The 21,075-nt window shown below is 26.5% G+C and overlaps 1 protein-coding gene across 1 annotated transcript; it reads left to right on the top strand.

The window, feature by feature from the left end:
* The first annotated feature begins 1,477 nt into the window (after nucleotides 1-1,477).
* Nucleotides 1,478-20,248, top strand: LOC135922798 (striatin-4-like). The gene is made up of 19 exons (XM_065457275.1): nucleotides 1,478-1,784; nucleotides 1,827-1,930; nucleotides 1,971-2,032; nucleotides 2,072-2,159; nucleotides 2,205-2,554; nucleotides 2,599-2,683; nucleotides 5,803-5,857; nucleotides 6,002-6,125; nucleotides 7,312-7,401; nucleotides 8,843-8,934; nucleotides 9,014-9,081; nucleotides 9,314-9,430; nucleotides 9,498-9,548; nucleotides 11,260-11,384; nucleotides 11,581-11,769; nucleotides 14,285-14,428; nucleotides 16,117-16,215; nucleotides 16,279-16,365; nucleotides 19,570-20,248. Exons 1-19 carry the CDS (start codon nucleotides 1,581-1,583, stop codon nucleotides 19,743-19,745), a joined length of 2,310 nt encoding a protein of 769 aa, XP_065313347.1. The 5' UTR covers nucleotides 1,478-1,580; the 3' UTR covers nucleotides 19,746-20,248.
* Nucleotides 20,249-21,075: the final 827 nt, after the last annotated feature.

Genomic DNA, 21,075 nt, shown 5'->3' with positions numbered 1-21,075 from the left:
TTAAGAAATTTGTTTTTCTTGCCAAATAAATTTAGGCTAATTTTTAAAAAAAAATGATCTCTACATTTTTTAGGTTACTGAAAACTTTTGAATCAAAATATATTTCTTTATAAAAATATTACTGTATAAGACTAACATTTAACATTAAAAAATCCTAAGCTAGGTTCAGGCCTATAATATTTGAAAAAAATTTCCAAGCATCCAAGACCTTGATAATTTTTAAAAATTTTCCCAAGCCCAGCTCAATCCCTAATATTTTTGAAAACCAAGCCAATATTAATTTTGAGGAATAATTTTTAACCCAGTTCAACACATAATAATTTTGAAAAATTTTTCCTAAGCCCGGAGATATTAAATTTATAATTAATGAAAGGGAAATGAAATATCTGATTTACCAATTAGTCTACGGGTTAACTCCTACTAAACATACAAAAAACATGAATTTGTAATAAGGGAAATTGGGAAAACCTGGGCAAACCACTTATTAATGAATCATGGCAAAATCAGGTCTGCCCTTATACCTCTTATTATTGGAGTCAAAAATTAAGTTATAGAGAAAAATATGGATTGAAATTGTGTTCACTGCAACAATTCTAACAATTTACTTTTTATAATGCTTAATGATTAATGTTTGCATCATTATTTGTTATCCATGAAATAAAAATAAATGATTCTTATACTTTTTTGTACTATGATCAAGGTAAATAATTTTATTTTGATTTTATAAATTTATATAATGCTTTTATCTTGAAATTTATATGACGATTTATCTATTTAGAAATAAATTAAATAAGAAAATTAATTTTGAATATTGTAATATAATTGATATAATGAAAATACTATGTATCATATTGTATATAACACTAGGAGGTTTGAATTTGCAATAAAATTTATATAATATATAAATTAATAAACAATTACATAGAGCTCAGAAAATTTTTTTATAATTATTTTAAAAATTACCTTCTTTTACCTTTTTTTAGTTAACATTATCCATAATTACATTTGATATAAAAAAAGTCATAACTTTGAGTGATTTTTCAATCCGCCTTTCCCCCCCCCTCCAGTGGCGCTACTACTTAAAAAGGTTATTTACCTATAAATATATTCTATATATTTATTTTTTATATTTGTCATAACACATAATAAAATATTATGGTGTATGGTCGGTCAAGATTATATATGTGGCAAAAAATTGGCCTTCACCTAAAATTATAGATAGTTCTTATTTTAATATAATAGCTGGGATTTGACTACATAAAATTAAATTAATTTGATAGAAAACAATCTTTTTTTGTAATTATTCCTAAACACTACAAATAATGATAAAATTCTGATTCACACACCTCATAAGATTACCTGATCTCAGAATTATATATCATCAAATAAAGGTGAAATTTCTGACTCAACTATAATCATAAGGAGAAAATTATAATTCACGGCTATTCTTGACGGGCTATAAGCTATTTATAATAATTAGGAATTTGAATTTCATATGGGCTATCTTAAAATGTTAATATTTGGTGGATGTTTATTTCAAATATCCACTTTTATTTTTTTTTAATTGTGTGCAAGAATTAATGCAAGAAACATCTGAAGAATTTGATCTTAATGTGCATCATGATGATAAAACTCAAAACTTAGCATCGAATAATTTATTAAATGATACAAATACTTACTCTTATAATTACTCGTTACCCGGTATTATACATTATTTAGAACATCAATGGACCAAATTTGAAATTGAAAAATCTCAATGGGAAATAGAAAAGGCTGAGTTATATGTAATAAAATTTTTATTATTTTGTCCTCAATTATGTTAATAGGCCAAAATTTCATTTTTACAAGGAGAAAGAAAAGGGCAGGAAAACATTAAAAAGGATATGATAAGGAGAATCAAAATGTTAGAATATGCTTTAATTCAAGAAAGGTTATCAAAATATTTATTAACTAATCTAAATTGAATGTAGATCGAAATATAATAAACTAAAATGTGGCATAGATGATGATCAAAATGTTATGGAAGATGAAAGTAAAATTTTATTAAATTATTAATTACACTATATGTCAGCTGAAGATTCAAATATAATCTCCCAACTTAAAGAAAATGATCTTTTTACAGAAATTCCATCTAAGCAAGGGCGACAACTACTCCAACAGTTATATTATTAAAAATTACACCATATTTTATATTTGGAGTTTAGATACTTAAAAGAAATTGGTTATGCAGACTCTGTTATAGAAGCAAGAACACAGACTGTTCGTACTCTATTGGGATTGTCAAATAATTACTCAAATAATCCTACACAATATGCACATGAAAAATTTAATAATGAAAATGACTATTTTAATAATTTAAACCTAGAAAAAAATTATGACTTTTCTCTACCTTCAATTAATCAGCCGATTTCTTCCAATAATATTGAGAACAATTCACTCGATATGGATAGAAACATAAAATATGTATTTGACTCAGACATAAATGATTACAAATCTCCCAGAGTATCACAACACTTTTTTTACCAAAAAAGTTTAAATAATGATATAAATCAAAGTATTAATATTATTATTATTTTTTTTAAACATGTTAATTTTTAGATAAAAATCAAAATTCTACTAACTTCCCTTCAGAAGAAATGATGCTAGGTTCTAATAAATATAACAAAGACCAAAAAATAGATAAGTAAGTTTAAAATCAATATTATATATACAAATTTTTTTTTCAAAGATGACCAACTTAGTTTGATCCCATCCAATCTCATGTTATAAATCTGATCCTAACAAAATTATTCTATAAAATTTTGATCACCTCTATATATTGATCAAATTTAAAATTTAGCCATATATTGCATGTGGGGTTTAGCCAACATGCATATGGATTTAGTTATAAATATTGACCTCTAATTTACTCAAATACTGAAACCTGATTATGAGTTGTCAGTCTAGATTTTTTTTATAACTAAATTCTCTAAATGAGATTATCCTTTTTGTCTTGACTTAGCTAATTAACAACACTGATGGTTAGTATCATTGAAATTATATTTTAATCAAATTAGATATTTAAAGTGACATTTTAAACATTTTATGGAATACTTTTTATAATAATTCTCATTAGAGATCAATCTGCCTGCTAAGAATTTTAAAATGGGTTTAGCCCCACCTTGTCTAAAAATTTTAAAAATTCTCTACAAATGAGCTGGCCCAGAAGGGGACAACTCCCAGCCCCACCCACAAGCCAAAAAATAAATTTATATTTCAGCTAAATAAATTAAAAATATCACTGAGAAAGAAAGAACCCTATATCTTATCACATATATATTCCAATTTACATTCATAGCAGAAATAAATATGTCCTAATTTATGAATTAATATTGATTTCAAATTTTCCTTAGCAATATATTGATTATATTTCCTATCAAATCATTTGAAACTTTTTCACTAATAAACTAAAGTAAATTTCAAAAAAAATTACATTGCATGAGAATAGCTCAACTAGCTTGTTAAATGGCTCGATTTGAGCAAATTTTCAATATGCAAGCCTGGGCACTTTCCTCATATATGGCACAAAGGTTTGGGCATCTATTAGTGTTAGGCTTAAGCAATATTTTTCTGGCTAACATATCAGTTTTAAAATTTGGCTCAAATCGAGCTGTTTAGCAATATTACTGAAAGCATTATATTATTATGAATTTCATAAATTAAATGTCATTGTTGAGTCAAAAGCAGAGATCTATAAATTTAATATTTGCCTTCCTCAACTCACAGCAAAACAAGCTTATTGATCCAAAATAATATAGAGTCGTTGATACCATAAAATAAATCTCATTATCTCTGTCTTAAATACTTTTATATCTCAAATGATTGAAAGGTTCTTGATTAATCGGGAGCACTTATAAATCTGCAAATATTATTGCCACAGAATCATCAATTTCAAATCTTGATAGAGTAAAAATTAAATATTTGGCATATTTTTATTGTGAGGATTTTAAAGTATCACATGATGAATTACTAGCTAATGTTCCAAATATCATTTGACTATTTTTCTATTATATATTTTGGCAAATCTACCCAGTAATACTTCTACCAATGAAAGAAAATTTTCATCTTTAACCAGAATAAAAACATACCCGAGAAGTGGTGGTTAAATGGCTCGATCCTATTTTTTAAACTAGCTAACTCAATATTTAACCAGAAAATATTCCTAAGCCTCAAAATTTATTTAATAGATGTCCAAAATTTATGCCATCTATAAACAAAATCTTGGGGCTTGCGTAATATTTTTTTCGATAAAATATTGAATTAGCCATTTTATAAAATTGGCTCAAATAAGGACATTTAACGACTACTGAGAAGTACTACCCATAATAATAAACTGAATAAGTGTTTGCCCATGTTTATTTATACTCTGATTATTGCCCTATATGTTTGTATTACAATTAATTTTAGTCTAATTTATTCAAAATAAATATAAGCCCCTTTCCCAAGCGGCAACTTAAAAATTACATTACTGATTTTACTTTTAAATTATGAATTTTATGGGGAAAGCTGATTACTTAATGGGGGCTATCTCCTGATTTATATTTTGATTTTGTTTACCAGAATACCTTTTTTTCCTTAATAATTATGCCTATAATTTTAAATATTTGACCTTCAAATTTTCTAATAGGTATGATTAGGTATAATTATAATTGGTCCATTTAACCCAAAAATTAATATTATTTTTTCTTATTCTTATTATTTATGGCTTATTCTAACAAAGATAAAATAAGAGTCAATCTTCATTTAAAAGCTGTTTAAAAAAAATTATATGTAAGTGTAGAATAGCTCATCTCATAAATTTTGTTGTATTTTTTTTAGGTTGGCCGGAATTTAAGGAAAGTATAAAAAATTTATGGATACATTATGTGACCAGTTTTTATTTATGGAAAATTTCATATAACATTCTAAAAAATTGCTTGACTGCAAAATTTTAAGACTAGGGATATAGTTAGTTTAGATCTATTTTAATGTAATATGAATTAAGTAATCCCCATAAATACAAGTTTATATACATCATTTACACAATCATCATACCAAATTATGATAAATGTTTGTTTTGAAGGACTAATTTATGTGTTATTGATTTATTTAATTTTGTATCACAATTTTGTTTAATCTATATAAAAAACGCAAGTTCATAAGAGAAGGCTAAGCATTAATTTATTTTTATGGGATAGATCACCCCCCCCCCTTCCTCCATATAGCTAATTTACTATAGAATATAGGACATCAAACAAAAAGGTTATTGAAAAAAAGATTAAATATTTCATCATAGAATCAACAGAACGTTTCCATGTACCGTATATACTTTGGCATATCTTTTTTCTCCACTTGGACATGAAAATAATATCTAAAAAACCGTTATCTTAAATTATTTTCAAATTTTTTAGCACATATTTTACATAGTCTAATCATTGACCTCATTTAGACCATACCCGGCTAGCTAGGACCTCGACCATTTGAAAAGATTTGTCCTACAAAATAAATAGATTGCATTTTTGTTTTTATTTCTAAACTATCTAAATGCAGTCAACGCATTTTTTTCAAAAAGAATATTTGAATTGTATCATCTGAACTGGTCGTCCGATTAAGCCCTCACCACCTTGCCCCATATGTATAATATTTAAGAATAATGTGCAAGGATTCAGAAAAGCAAATTATAAATAATTGGTTAAAATGTTGCATTTCCGGTTTGTAAAAGAAACGATCTTAAAAGAAATATTATATTTATATTATATATATTTTTTTTAAATGTACTGACAGAATTCCCTCTGGATCAAGATTCAAAAAATCAGAATTCCTACATAATGGACCCATAGTAAAGCTAATATAAATAATTAACGATAATTATATTAACATTAAGGGCTAGAAAGAATTCTTTTTTTAAATAATTTTTTTTAATCCGAGTTTATAAATCCAGTGACACAGATAACATGAGTATATATATATTTTTTTAAAAAAGGACGATTTAGATTTAGATCATAACGAAGCTTTGAACGAGTTTAATTTCCTGACTTCTTCGAACAATAACATCGAAACAAATTATGACGATCTTAACGAAGATGATAAACATCATTCGAATGAATGTTTTTAAAATATTCTTATTATATAGCAAATTAAACCTCCGCAACTTGGTAACCTTCAGATGGTTATAGTATTGTTAAAGGGCTCGATTTTTAAAAACGGCTACTCCATTTTAGCCAAGATATATTAGGCAAGCTTAAAAATTTTGCTCATAGATGGCAGTAAGGTTTGGACATCTCATAACGAAATATTGAGGCTTGCGTAATATTGCTTTGGTTAAATTTTGAATTAAAAATCTACTAAATCAAGCCGTTTGACAACAGGTTGTTATATTTTTGGTCTAAATATACATTTAAGAAGTTTGGTTTGGGATGCCAAGCCAAAGTTGTTAAAATGAGGGAGCATTTTTGGAGTGTTTAATTATTTAAATTACAAAACTTTTAGACCTGGTGACACCATCTCAATCATCATGGCTAAATAATGAATGATTGTACACAAACAGAGATTTTTACACCCCCCCCCCCCAAACTGATGACAATATTACCACTTGAAAATTTTACCTTCTAAAATTTACTCCCCTCCTACCAAGTTAGCAAAAACGGAAATTCAAATTATAATTACCCTCTTCACTTTTATTCAAATGATGTTAATGCCTTTAAAATAGTCTCCTCCCCCCATTTTTATGATATCTTGCATCACCCTCTTCCAGATATATTCATGGGCCTGAGTTTTTTTTATTAAGCTTGATTCAGGCACATAGAAATTTTTCTAGGCTCAAGCCCGACCCATATTTAATATTACCCAAGTCCTGCTCAAGTCCATAGTAAGTTTCAATTTTTTTTTAGCCTATATCTAATAATTTAATTTATTTTTTATAAAAATAAACATAATTTAAGTATATTTAGGCATTCAGTTTTTGCAATTCTGAAATTTATTATTATTAAAAAAATATAGTGCAATATATTTTTTTTAAGTTAGCAATAAATAAACTAAATTTAAATTAAAAAAGTCACAAACCCATTAAAATTTTTTATTAAAAACTCAGGCTTGTTAGAAAATATAATATTGTACCCATACCCGGCCTATTACTTGGGTATTGGCCTGCCCATGAATGGAAGGTATCTGCATCCCCCTTCCAATGGTACAAGTCTCTTTATCTCCCCCCCCCTTCTAATGGTACCAAGGTGCATAGATATTTTCTTTTTAATAAAATAATTTATATGACATTTTTTTAATATTTAACTATAGATAAAAAGGACTCAAATATCAATTATAATAAAATGTCACAACTCCCAAATTTGTCATCTTTCGGTAATATAATGCAAAATGGAAAATTAAGTAATCATAAAATTTAGCAATATGACTCTAAATCAAATCATATTAATTATTAGTATTAACTGCTGTAAACATTACCTTTTAAAGTAACTCTTTTCTCTTACTAAGTTATTTACTTTACAAAAAAAGTAACACGTTTTTTGACATAACTTTATGACACTATTTTAATTTTTTATAAATATATAGATATAGATAACATAATTAAATTTTTAAAAGTTGGCCATTATCAATCAAATTAGATCTGGCCTGAGTATTAAAATATATAAATATTTTGAGCCAGGCTACTTTCTGGCATAATAATTTAAAAATTTGTATTTACAGGGTTGTTTGCATATATTTTTTAATTATAAATTAGATTTACAATTCAATTTAATTCTAATAATGTTTGTATTTATAATGTTAATAATATTCATTATAAACAATTTGAGTTTAAATGGAAGTATATCTTCTATTTTTTGTTCATTCAACTTCATATAATGTATAAACTTGCGTTTAGTGAAACTTAGATTTAAAAAAATATCTTCTTTTACTTCGATATTACAATTAGATCGGTGCCGATATTCGCTGTTTTAGAAAAAAAATTCAGACCGAGTCGATATTTTTTAAAGAAAACCCGATCCCATATTAATATTTTTTCCGCTTAAAACATAATTTTCTAATAATAAATGGGCAAAAGAAACCTCAATTATATATTTGTAAATGCTTAAAAGAAATTATTATTTTAAAGTTAAAAGAAAGAGTATTTAAAGTTATAATAGCTCAATTCAAGGGTTCAACTGTAAAAAAAATTTTAAATTGGATTATATATACTTAAAAATAAATAACTATATGAAGTAGAGTAGAATTAAAGGTTAGAGATGTGGATTAGGGTTAATGTAAGGTTTAAGAGATATAGGTTCGGGCTTAAAATATCTATTAAAAATTGTTTTTAGTAAAATTTAATCGATTTATTAATAAACTGTCGAATCTGACATGTCATTGTGATTGTAAATAGACAAATGGTAATTAAAAAAAATCATCAATTGAGTTGGACAATAATCGCTAAAAATCGGACATAATCGTTTTTGTCGTATTATTTGCAAAAAAAAAATATTTAATGAGTCACATTCAGTACAATTGCTCATAATATTTTAAATATAAATAATTTATGGAATTTTAAAAACAAATTAACGTCATCGCATTTGATAAATGCACGAAATATCGCCTTGGCCGGGAAATATAAGGTCTCTTGTTTTGCCTACAATTTACAGTTTGTTATTTTTTTTGGATAGAAAATATTTTTATATGACATTGGTTCAAAGATAAATGCTAAATAATATGCATCTAAATATCGGTTTTGTAATCAGATCGATGAAAAGTTTCTAGATCGACACAGCCTTGCCTACAACATATATCTTAGATTTTAATTTGAATTAACTTATAATTTAAATTTTTTTAAACATAGATCTCACCCATACTTTCGGCGATAAAACAATGTTGAACGATTTGGATGATGAATTAGCAAATTTAAACATAGTCAACGATGACACGATTGAAGTTTTATTTATGATTAAGAAATACATTTTAAATATTTTTTACATGTCTAGTATTATAAAAATATTGATTTTTTTTCCAGGAACAAATGGCCAACTCAGATAACGATAAAAACTCAAAAACCTGGCATATTAGATCGTCACTCCGTGGGTAATTGAACTAATTGTTTTTTATATCTCTTTATACTTGTTAAACCTACTCTTCTGTACTTTAATTGGCGGCAGCCATGCATGATTCGTTTGCCTAGGTGTAATTTATATATATAATCACTCATTTACAAAAGATTTACTTAATGTTATTCCTTAGAATATATTTTTTATAAACCTGAAAAATAAACTATTTTCTAAAGATCAAATTGTATTTATATGTTTTTAAAAACAAGCCATTTGGATTCGATTAGATGTTTAGCATTTCATCCTTGTCTCCCGTGTCTTTTAACTGCCTCAGAGGACCAAACGATTAAATATTGGAATATCGAAAAAAATATATCTCCTAAAAAGTATTAATTTTGTTCCTTCAAAAATATTAGATTTTTACTTATATCTAAAAAAAATCTTTTATTATAGTAGAAACGCATTCAACGAAATCGAATCGATAGCCACGTTTAGAAGTCACAAGTATACAATATTAGATATTTTTATTCTTACAAACTAAAATTGTATTATTCGTCTAAGTGTTTCAATGATTTTGGAATCCAAATCATATTCATTTTATATATAGTAAATTTGGATTAGACCAATTTATTCGATATTTTTTAATTTTACTTTTAAGCATAAATAATAAATAACATATTTAACATTTTGGGAAAACCTGGGAGCGGGGGGTTGTCATATTTTGGGGTCTGTCCTCCAGATACTACTGCGCTATCAGTTTTTTAAAAATATCCAAAAATTTTGATAAATTTTTTTTCGATCAACAAAATGAGAGATTTTTTTATAAAGAAAATCAAAGTGTAAAAAAAATTGGATTTCACTGTGAAAGAATTTTTATACATAAAAATTACAAAAAAATTATTTTTAAAATAATAAGAATTTTAATGTTAAATTTGATAAAAAATTTTGCTTGACCCATTTCAAAAAAATCTTTATTATCTTCGGAGATCGAATATTTTTTTGGTTTGAAAAACATTCTAAACTCTAATTTTAAATTTAAAGGGAGCAGACATTTCGGAATGAGTTTTAGCTTCATAGAAAGTTGCTTGCTCAGAGAAGAAAATGTTTTTCCTAAAATTTCGTTTTTCATTCGAAAATTTTAGGAGGTTACAAGTTCCAGCAATATTTTTTGATTAATTTGAGATTCGTTAAATCCAGATGTGGCCTACCCTTTATTTTAAAATCTCATGGCCCAGGATTTAGTTTAGCTAAAGCTCTAAAAAATTTAATTTGTGTAAAATTTACAACTAATTCAATCAACTGATCTTTCAAAATCATTCGTTTTGATGTCCAAAACCGCTTTTTTTGGTCGTTTTGTCAGAAATAAAAATTAGTGGAAACTGCTCATTTAAAAATGTTCTTTAGGTGTTAGTGTTTCCGATTTTAAAAAGTTGAGCTCGACGGGGACCGATGCTTTTGGGACTTTCCTTTTATACAAAATAATCTGGTAACACAAAATTTGTAAACATATTTTTTATTCACATCAATTTTCTTTTAAATTTAACTCTATTGTTATAAACTATTTATGCGCCTTTCCTTATTGAATTAGACAATGCACTATTATCACAATACCCTAGCATTTGATTTATAATATTGTATATTTATCGCTTTTCAATGTGCACGAAAATTATCTCTTGAATCTTGATACAGATTTTTTAAAATAACTATTAATTTTGATATAATAAATTACTGTTTGATTATATAAAGCTAAATTATATCAAATTTACTAGAGATGAATCGCCCAATGGATCATTTAATAAACATTCATTTTGTGTTACATATTATTCCATTTCTTTTGAAACCATTTTTACAAAATTCTGCCAAAATTATTGATGAATAACCAAATTTTAAAATATTATTTTAGTCAAAAATAATATTATGTAAGCCTGGATATTTTGCTCATACATGGCAGTCAGGTTTGGACCTCTATTTCCCAAATCTCAAGGCTTATATAATATTTTTTAGATAAAATCTTAATCAGACTGTTTTTAAAAATCGACTCGAATCGGGCTTTTTAACAACACTATCTTTGATAATAAATTAATTTTTGTAAATTGGAAAAATGTAATATTGTATTTTTAATATACTACTTTAAATGAATTATTTTGTGCTTATATAATTTCGAATTTAAAAGTGCATTTTAAAAGAAATTAAAACCATATTTATTTTTTTGAAGTGGCGCAGTTCTCTCTGTAACCTTTAATTCAAACGGTGAATACTTTTTATCAGGTGGAATAGATGGTAAAGTTATATGCTGGAAAACGCCCGATCCCGAAACAGATCAATTTGAATCTCAGTGTGGTGAGTCATTTTTATCAATTTTCCCAATTTATTTTGAATAATATAAATTTTTATATATTTTGAATAATATAAATTTTTTTCAAAAATCAGAATTTGAGAAACAATCATAAGTAAATATGTTGTAATTCTTATGCATGAAAATTATTTCTGATATTACAATTTTTTTTGCAAACTTTGTTCTAAATTGCTATGACAGATGTCTTCGAAAAACCCTATTTATCTTTGGAGAAGGCCCACAGCGACGCGGTTTGGATGGTTAAGTTTCACCCTAAGACTAACATAAGCATAACTTGTTCTGCCGACGGCTCACTTTTACTTTGGGATGTATTTGAAAGCGGAAAAATTATTAAACGACTGCTTCCACCTCATATCTCGAATCATATAGGTTTGCGTTTTTTAAATTGTGTTATATATTTTTTTTTCTCTTGATCATGCTTTAATGAGTATAAAAATAAGTAATATGACTATTTTTTCAGTACTGTAAAAATGACGTCATTAATAACGATGGTGTTGTTAAATCACTCATTGGCGTACGCAGCGAACCCCCCCCCCCCCCAAAGCCAAAAAATGCAGATGCCGGATATATTTTTCAAAAATATTATTGTTTATATTCATTTATATTTTATTATAATTATTCATATCTCGTTCTTTTTAAATTTTTATATTATTACCTTTTTCATTTACTATATTTTATAAATTAATTTCATTTTCAAGTTTTCCTTGCCATAATATTTATCTATTATTTTTAAATTTCCCGGTATTATTTTAGTCATGGATTTTTTTAAAAAAAAACTGAAGATAGTGAAAATCATACCAAAAAGCAAAAAAGTATATAATAATTTAATAAAATTTTAATTTTAAAATATTTTTAGCAATTAAAACCCCTCCCATATTTTTAGCAATTAAAACCCCTCCCATAATAGCAAATAATGAGAATTGTTGAAAGAATAATTGAGAGTCAGGATATAGAGCCATCTAAAGGTTAGTTATTCTAAAAATACATTTGGGCAGTTTTATAATAACTTAGCTGGTATTATTTAATAAATGATAATTTTAGATATTTAATTTAGTAAAAGAATGAGATTGCAAAAATGTGCAGCAATAATTTTTTTAAGAATAATTTTAATTTATATTTCAATATTTAGACAAACTTAAAACTAAAATCTTTATTTATACAAAATTAGAGTACAATGAACATCCATATGATATAGCCAATTTTTTAAATAAAGATAATATTAGCCTAGAAGAAAGACATATACTTCTTAAAAAGGTATATATTAAAGATACCTATGATAAATATTTTATTTAATAATAGATTTATATTCCACCCCTCAATTTTCAATATCCCCAAACTTTATATGCTAATTGAAAGTTAAAATTTCAAAAATAGCTATTTTACTAGATGGTTATAGCTAGCATACTCCATCTGAGACAATGGAGCTTATTGCAAGATATGTGTCCTGTTTGGACCACGATATGCTGGCAGAAATCTAGTTAAGCTTAACACTCTTGTTAAGATTCCTTTCAACAAATACAAAGATGTGGGGGAAATTTTTGACAATCATCAGAAAACAAATTATCACAAAAGCTGTGAACTGATGGTTTCGTCAGACTATTCAAAAGGGGGATATGATTCCCATTTCATCACTTATTGATAAAAGGGTTAAAATCGCAAAAGAAAATAGATGTAAGATAAAACTAACTATTGATGCTATTTTATATTGTGGCTTACAAGGCCTAGCACTACGTGGCCACAAGGATTCAGGAAGCTTAAATTTTAATAATATATGGTTGATATAGTCCCCAAAAATGCTATGGGTGCTTTGCATCATTTCAAACATCTTTTAGATTATTTTCCCAATATATTGAAATTATTATATATATTAGCAACTCTTCCCAATAGTACTGCAACTAATGAGAGAACATTCTCTTCTTTAAGAAGATTAAAAACGTACCTAAGAAGTACAACTTCTGAAAGTAGATTGAATGGTCTGGCCCTTTTGAATATTCATAGGCATTTGACGCCAAGCCGGATGAGATAATTGAAAAATTAGCTCAATCCCAACGAAGATTCGATTTTACATTATAAAAATATAATGTTTCTATAATATTTTTTGTGCAATCATTTTTTAATGTCTTATATATTTTTCTTTTACATAAAAAATATAATTATTCATATTTCCAACATTTAAATTTTTTATACTTTATATATAAATTTTAAAGGCTCAAAAAAATTTAAATTTCTGTTATGGGTTATTTATTTTATAGTCATTCATATCCTGGTTATATCCACTTAATATTTTATAATTCAGATTTATTTAAAGTATTTATATGCCGCCAGTTATATCCGTATAATATTTTTTAATTCAAATTTATTTTTATATACCGGTTTATATATTTAATTTTTTATAATTCATATAAATTTAAATTTGTATATTAGAAATAGTTATTAGTCCTAATAAATTTATGCTTGATATTTTTAAATAACAATAATTTTATTTAAAAAATTTTATCCCCCTCCCTCACACCAAATTCCTGCGTACGCGCATGAATCACTTCACTTTAGCCCACTCCAATACGACTACTTCAAGTTTTTAGCCTAAAAAATTGACTTAAACCGGCTAAACGGTTTTCGAATTGGCTAAAAATGTTGATTTAACAAAACTACTAAGACTTTAGAAACAATATTGTAATTATATGAAACAATTTTAAAATAAAAGTCTCAAAACGATTTTTTTTGAGATAAATTTAAAAACACATGTTTTTTTTAAAAAAATACATTTTATTTGATGATCATCTAATCACCAATTACAAAATAAGCTAATATATTTATTTTAAAAAAAATTAATTTATTTTCCTATTTTATTTTGAGATATTAAATTATATTTATGTTATTAAAGAAGACTCGGCTACCTCTTTAGATCTATTGCCTTCCGAAAATTTTAATCACGTGGCGGTATCTTATGCTTCGTCGTATATCGTTATATTTGATATTCAAAGTTTTATACCCGTTATTTCGTTTAAACCTGAATGTGATATGTCTGGTAAATATATCAATCTTACTTTTCATATCATTTATAATAGAATTATGTTTTGATCTACGAGGGAAAGAATCATCTGGGATCCCATTTTTTAAATTTAAATAGTGCTGTAAACATTTCTAAAAAAATCGAACGCGTTTACGTTCAACGTTCACCTATAAAAAAAGGCACGCGTTCACGTTCATTCAAAACTTTTATGAATAAATTATTTTTAAATTTCATATAAATAAAACAATATATTTGCTATGTTTAAAAATAATTGTTATTTTGATGTATAATAAATGCAATATAATAGTAAATAAAACAAATATTTTTAGAGAAAAAAAATTAATTTTTATTAAAAATATGCTTATTTATTATACCTTTAATTGTGTTCAACAATGAAGACTCCAAACAAACCAGTTTCTCCTCTGATCCCCCTTCTCCATGGGCATAACTATCTGTAAGATCCATTCTTATGTCATTTCCGTTGCCACTTTCATTCACATCGTTCTGGGTCTTCCGGATTATTTAAAATAATTTATTTATATAAAAGAATTAATTTGACAAATTATTATTCTCTGCTCGGAAATAAAAAAAATTAGCGTAAAACATGCCACAAAACCACTTTGAGAAAACTTTCTGTTTGATGGCCATAGAACGAATATTTGAGTTTTAAACACAATTGAAATATACAACGATTTTATTTAAAAAAATATAACTTGGAGAAATTATTTTATGTAAATGAGAACAAATGTCAAAGAAATCCTCCATTTCAGAGATAATTTCTATAGTGTCCTTTAAAACTAAGTGCAATTATGATTGAGCGATGAATGTAAGGAACATGCTGCCCAGCTACTTTGCATGCTGAGCACCTCCCTTTTATCCACTCATAACATTAGCCCCATCATAACACTGAGCAAATAGGTTAAAATAATTGAGCTTATTATATTCAATAAAAAGTTAATTTACGATCACACACAGAAATACTATCAAAGGTGATAAGATAGTGACTGAAAATTGCGTATTTTTCAAAGCAATTAAAAGTTTTGAGGCTAAAGAAATAATAGCAAATACAGTTAATGAACTTTTCATTGAATATCAGCTCAATTCTTATAACCTAGTTGCTCAGTGTTAATGTCATGAGTGGAGAAAAGGTATGTTAAGGCATATTTAAGCAAAGTAGTTGGACACTATGTTATTTACATTCATTGCTTTATTCATAGATTGCAGTCGGAAAGGTATTTTAGAAATGATCTCTGAAATGCAGGATTTCTTTGACATTATTTTCACTTACATATATTATTTCTTCAAGTGGTATTTTTTAATCATTGGATATTTCAATTTTGTATTCAAATAATATTCGTTCTGTAGTGCTAAAAAAATCTTTACTCCCTGCCTCCCCCATAAACAAAACTAGAATCGGGCCTGTGTTTGAAATACACTTTTTAGTAAAGAAGTGTAACTTAAAAATCTGTAGTAGTGCTAAAATTGCAGTGAATTATTTGTTTGGGAGATTATGGGTATAGGTTGAAGGTTTGGAATTTAAAGGAGAGTCATAATTGTAATTGGATGTAAGAGAATCTAAGGTTGTACAAGCATTAGCCTAGTTAACTGGACTGTGTTTGATATTATATTTGAATGTGGACTGTGTTTGATATTATATTTGAATGGATGATAAATAAACAAAAATATTAAAACTGTTATTTTAGATACGTTATACATTAACTTCATTGCCTGTCATCCTACGTTTCCTGTGCTTATATCGGGACACAATGATAATTACATTCGATTTTTCAATATATATACAGGTACAATATTTTTAATTTTAAAGAACAATTTTATATGCTGTTATTATTATATTTATCGTATAGGTAAATGCATTCACAAAATGATAGCTCATTTAGATTCGGTATCATGTCTCTCTCTAGATCCTTATGGGTTATACCTTTTAACAGGAAGTTTGTTAATTTATCATATACACAATGATGTGTATATAACTTAATGAATCGCCGATAGTATATATACATTATTGTATATAACTTTCTCTCTTTTTAAATTTTTTTTCAGATTCCACTGATGCCACTAATAAAATAATAATAGTAAATTTAATAAGAAAAATTAGGAAGTAAAAATTAATAGCATCTACTTTCTTTAATCATTTTTTGTGGGTTTAGAAATTTTTATTTGAATTTTTTAAAAATAAATTCATGGTGTAATGTAGACTAAAAAAAATTTTTAAAGTTCTAAAGGTTTATTATTATTATTTTAAGATATGAGCATTGTGCGTCTACTGGAAATCTATATTTATTATAATATGCAAAAAAACATAAGGTATATGTAAATCTAAAAATATTAGAGATGTAACAAAATCCATATTTTCAACTGATAAACACCCAAATTCCAATTTTTTTGCCAGTATCTTGGTGGAATATATATAGATTATCAAAAAGCGCAATAGGAACGGATTTTAGTTTTGCTAAAAATTTTTATTTCTAAAGAAAAGGAAAGTTATATTTAAATGCCTTATAAACACGTATGATAAGGTCATAACCAGGGTTTCCAGATCTCCCACTTTTGGCGTATTTTCCAGATTTTTTTCTTTGACTTACGCCAAACACGCTGTCGATTGATTTACACTTTCTTCCGATTTTCACGCTTCCAGATTTTCCTGAAAAGAATTCTTCCGATTTTTTTATAAATTTTTTAATATAAAATTATTAAAAATAGCTTAACCAGAAACTTACTCTATTTATTTTAATTCAATCATACATTTAAAAATTCATCTTGTTTTTGCTTATTTTTTTATCCATATTTTGAAAAAGGAAAAAACAAATATAAATTACAATTTCAAGACAAGTTTAACATACAAAAAAAATTTAAATCGCACAATATCTGGAATTGCATTTATTCAGGGGTGACAGAAGATAAGGAATTTAGTCTATATATAAAATGCAATGCTAAATTTAATATCAGCCATGGAGGAGTCCATGATGTAAAAAAAACATTCAACAAAAAATAAGGAATTATCAACAACCATATTTCAAACAATAATTTATTTCATTCATCTATCCACGATAAAACATTCGCTTAGTTGTTCTACAGATTGCGCTGCAAACTTATTGACTATACTCTTTCCAAAATAGCCAAAAGCATAGTGTTAAATATCCTATGTCCTGAAACTAAGAAACATATCTTAGAGGATTTGAAGGAAAGTCATTCATTTTCTCTATTAACAGATGCATCACATAATTGAAATACTCTCTTAATGTTGCGCTATTTTAATGATGTTTCAAGTAAACTTCTAAAAAATTTTCATCTGTTCAGAGAAATGAAGGATATTGCGTCTATGCGTGCAGAGCCTTGAAAATGGTAACCTTTCGCTATCAAATGTAACTGATTTTTGTGTCAATAACGCAAGTGTGAATTTCGGGAAAAGGCAAAGTGTAATGACGGAATTATTAGTTTTGAATGAAAATATCGTTTGCCTGTGCAATATAATTCACAATGCAGGAAGAAAAGGGCATACTTCATTATCAATAGGCATGAAATAATTGCTATAAAATGTTATGCCGAATTCAGCAGATCCACAAACAGGGTATCTGTATTTTAGAAAAAAATATGGAGTCTTAAGATATTGAATGGTCCGAACTTATACGAATTGTTCCAACAAAATGGCTATCATTAATACCGGTTCTCGAAAGACTTAATAAAAATTATTTAGCTGATTATTTTTTATCCTAAAAAAATCCCAATTGAATATTAAATTTATTTTTTGAAAATGTATAGGCCGAGGCTTATTTAGACCTAGTTTTAATATAGAGACGACCTTAAGCAAGGTAGTTAAAAATTCTAATCTGAAGATTTAATTGCAGTGGAGATGTTTTGATTAATGAATAAATTAGGTACAGCTTTAAGAGCTCAAGTTATCAATAACTTTTATGGCTTGGTTTTAAAGACAAATTTGATAAAATGTGATAATCAGATAAATCGCATCATTATCAAACTAATTTATTCAATCATATCCTATTTAGAAAAAAATATGAATTTATAAATAATAATTGAGTAAATAATCTAAATATTATCGATAATAAATTCAAATTCGAGGGACTTGAATTAATAATAATAAATTTTAATATAAAAGATATCTTAATTAGATAAATTATTTCAGGAATTCGTTGCTTTTATTACATCTATTGAACAAGAAAATATTGCGCCAAATTTTGAAAAAATATGCAGTATTATATTCTAGTTACCAGATTCAAACACCGATTCAGAGCGCATATTTAGTTTAATGAAAAATTTCTGGCGGAAAGATCGTAATCGGTTATCTTTATAGCTTTAAAAGCGGAATTAATGATCAAATAATTTTAATTATACTTGTAAAGATATTAAGGAATATGTAAAAAAAATATAAATATGTACTGATTTTTCAAATAATATCTATGAATTTTATATTAAACGATCTTCCTTTATTTTACTGTTGCCTATTAGATATATTTATTTAAATAAAATAATAATCACAAAAAGTTAATATTATTTGTTATAAATTTTTTTTTGAATTATGGTTAAATTCTCCCGCTTTTTGTTTGTATCTGGCAACTCTGGTCATCGTGAACTAGGGTAAGCTTATCTACGTGACTACCAGCTTATCTAATGTTTACTGTGAAAAGGACCACTGGGAGTAATTTTATAAAAGGTGAGTAATCAGAGTTCATATACTACATCCCCAATATTTACAACAAGCGGGTTTTAACCCGACCTAACACACCCCTCTCCCATACTATAGTTATGCGACTAATCAATTTTAGAATTGAGCGGGTGATTGAACGGGTTAAAAATATTTTTAATAAATTGAATTGGCCTGTTAAATTAAATTTTTAAGTAAATGGGCAGGCTGGATGGTTATATTTTTTTAAACAATGGGTAGTCAGGCATTCGCAAGAACCCTCGAAACCACCTTATACACTTACCAACTTTAATGAAAATATTCTTATAACTCATTTTGATTTCCGACCATTCATACCCCGACTCCGGGATGGAAATGAGAAGCCTACTAAATATTTCACTATTTATATACACTGTTATTTTTTATGTCTTGCAAAATTTTTGGATAGTGTAAATATATTTTATTCAAAAAAAAATTTCTTTAAAATATATATCAGGTCATGACAATTCTATTAGACTATGGAATTATGAAAATAAAAGTTGCGTGCAAGAAATTACATGTCATCGCAAAAAATTCGATGAAGGCGTTAATTCAGTCGCGTTTCATCCCTCGCTTTCTTACATGGCCAGTGCCGGCGCCGATTCCATAGCTAAAATCTTTGTTTTGTTATAACCGATATTTTCTACGTTTCTTATAACACATTATTTATTACGTCAATAAATTGCATTAATAGTTTTATATATAACAAACTTTATAGATAATATTATGTAATTTCTTCCCATGATTATTATATATATTTTTATATATATATTATTAACTAAATCGAATATTTTATTTGTCACATCTTTTTTAAAAAATAAATTGAGATTTTTTAAAACAAAATTTATAATTCAACTCAACTCCACCAAATTATTTCTTATTTACGGCTTATTCTTATAAATATATTTATTATATATATTTTTTAAAAAGGATAAGAAAGCAATAATGTTTTTTTATATTAATTTATTATACTTATTTTTTTTTATTACTAAAAATGATTTGTGCTAAATTTCCAGAATTTCCTATTCGTCGTAAAACCGATATTTATTATATTTTAAGCTGGTTTCAAAAAATAATTTTTATATGAATGCATAATAGCTTCAGTTTAAAAAAAATAAATTAATGGTTTTAATTGACTTTTGTTTTATTAAATTGTTAGTTACGTGAAGTTTTAGTTTAGCAGGTTTTTGAAAATTTTCAATCTTTTCTTCAAGATCATGATAAATCAAACGCTATTTCTTCAATTAACAAAAGGTTTTAAAAATATTTACCCGTCTCTTAGAAATAAAAATTTTATGAAATGGAGGGAATTAAATATTCCTATTTATATCCTATTTTCTACTTATTCTTTTCCGCATTTTTTTAAACTATTCGTCCTTAGATATCTCAAACGTGCTAGCCACCACCACTTCACTAATATATAATTTAAAAGTAATTTTTTTCATTAGCTATGTAAGGTTCATTATTAATACCAAGGTCAGTTCTGAGCTTGGACCTAAAAATGTTTTTTAAAATTGGGCCAGGCCTTAAAAATGATGTTTTATTTAAATGGCAGTGTTAAAAGCTACATTTAAAAGTAGCTCGCTATGGCTATTTCACAAAAAAGTAGAGCACTATTAGCTACCTTATAATTTTTTTACATCAATAATATGAATAAAATTTTAAATATATATCAGAGACTACAGTGTAGTGAAGGTCAACGGTCCGGTCCTATCGGTATTAGACCGGGATCGGACCGGACCGATCTTTTTCTTGAGTACCGTGGTCCGGACCGATCTTTTTCTTGAGGACCGTGGTCCGGACCGGTCTTTTTATTTTTTGCGGTCCGGACCGGTCTTTTATTATTGTTTAAGTTTGCTTTACTATACAATTAATATAATTTTTTTGTATATTTTATTTTATGATATTTTTCTAGAGGAGTCATTTTAGATTTTGTTAATTTTTATTTTACAATATGAAAACC

Source organism: Gordionus sp. m RMFG-2023, chromosome 1 (assembly GCF_954871325.1).
Source record: "Gordionus sp. m RMFG-2023 chromosome 1, tfGorSpeb1-WG-v2, whole genome shotgun sequence".
NCBI classification, from domain to species: domain Eukaryota; kingdom Metazoa; phylum Nematomorpha; class Gordioida; order Chordodea; family Parachordodidae; genus Gordionus; species Gordionus sp. m RMFG-2023.
This window is presented reverse-complemented; position numbering and strand designations above follow the sequence as displayed.

Excerpts from the sequence above, each read along its gene's own strand:
- LOC135922798 (XM_065457275.1), top strand. The coding sequence starts at position 1,581 with ATGCAAGAAACATCTGAAGAATTTGATCTTAATGTGCATCATGATGAT. Across the intron at positions 2,033-2,071 it reads AAATGTTATGGAAGATGAAA|CTGAAGATTCAAATATAATC; the intron begins GTAAAATTTTAT and ends ACTATATGTCAG. Across the intron at positions 2,684-5,802 it reads AAAGACCAAAAAATAGATAA|AATTCCCTCTGGATCAAGAT; the intron begins GTAAGTTTAAAA and ends ATGTACTGACAG.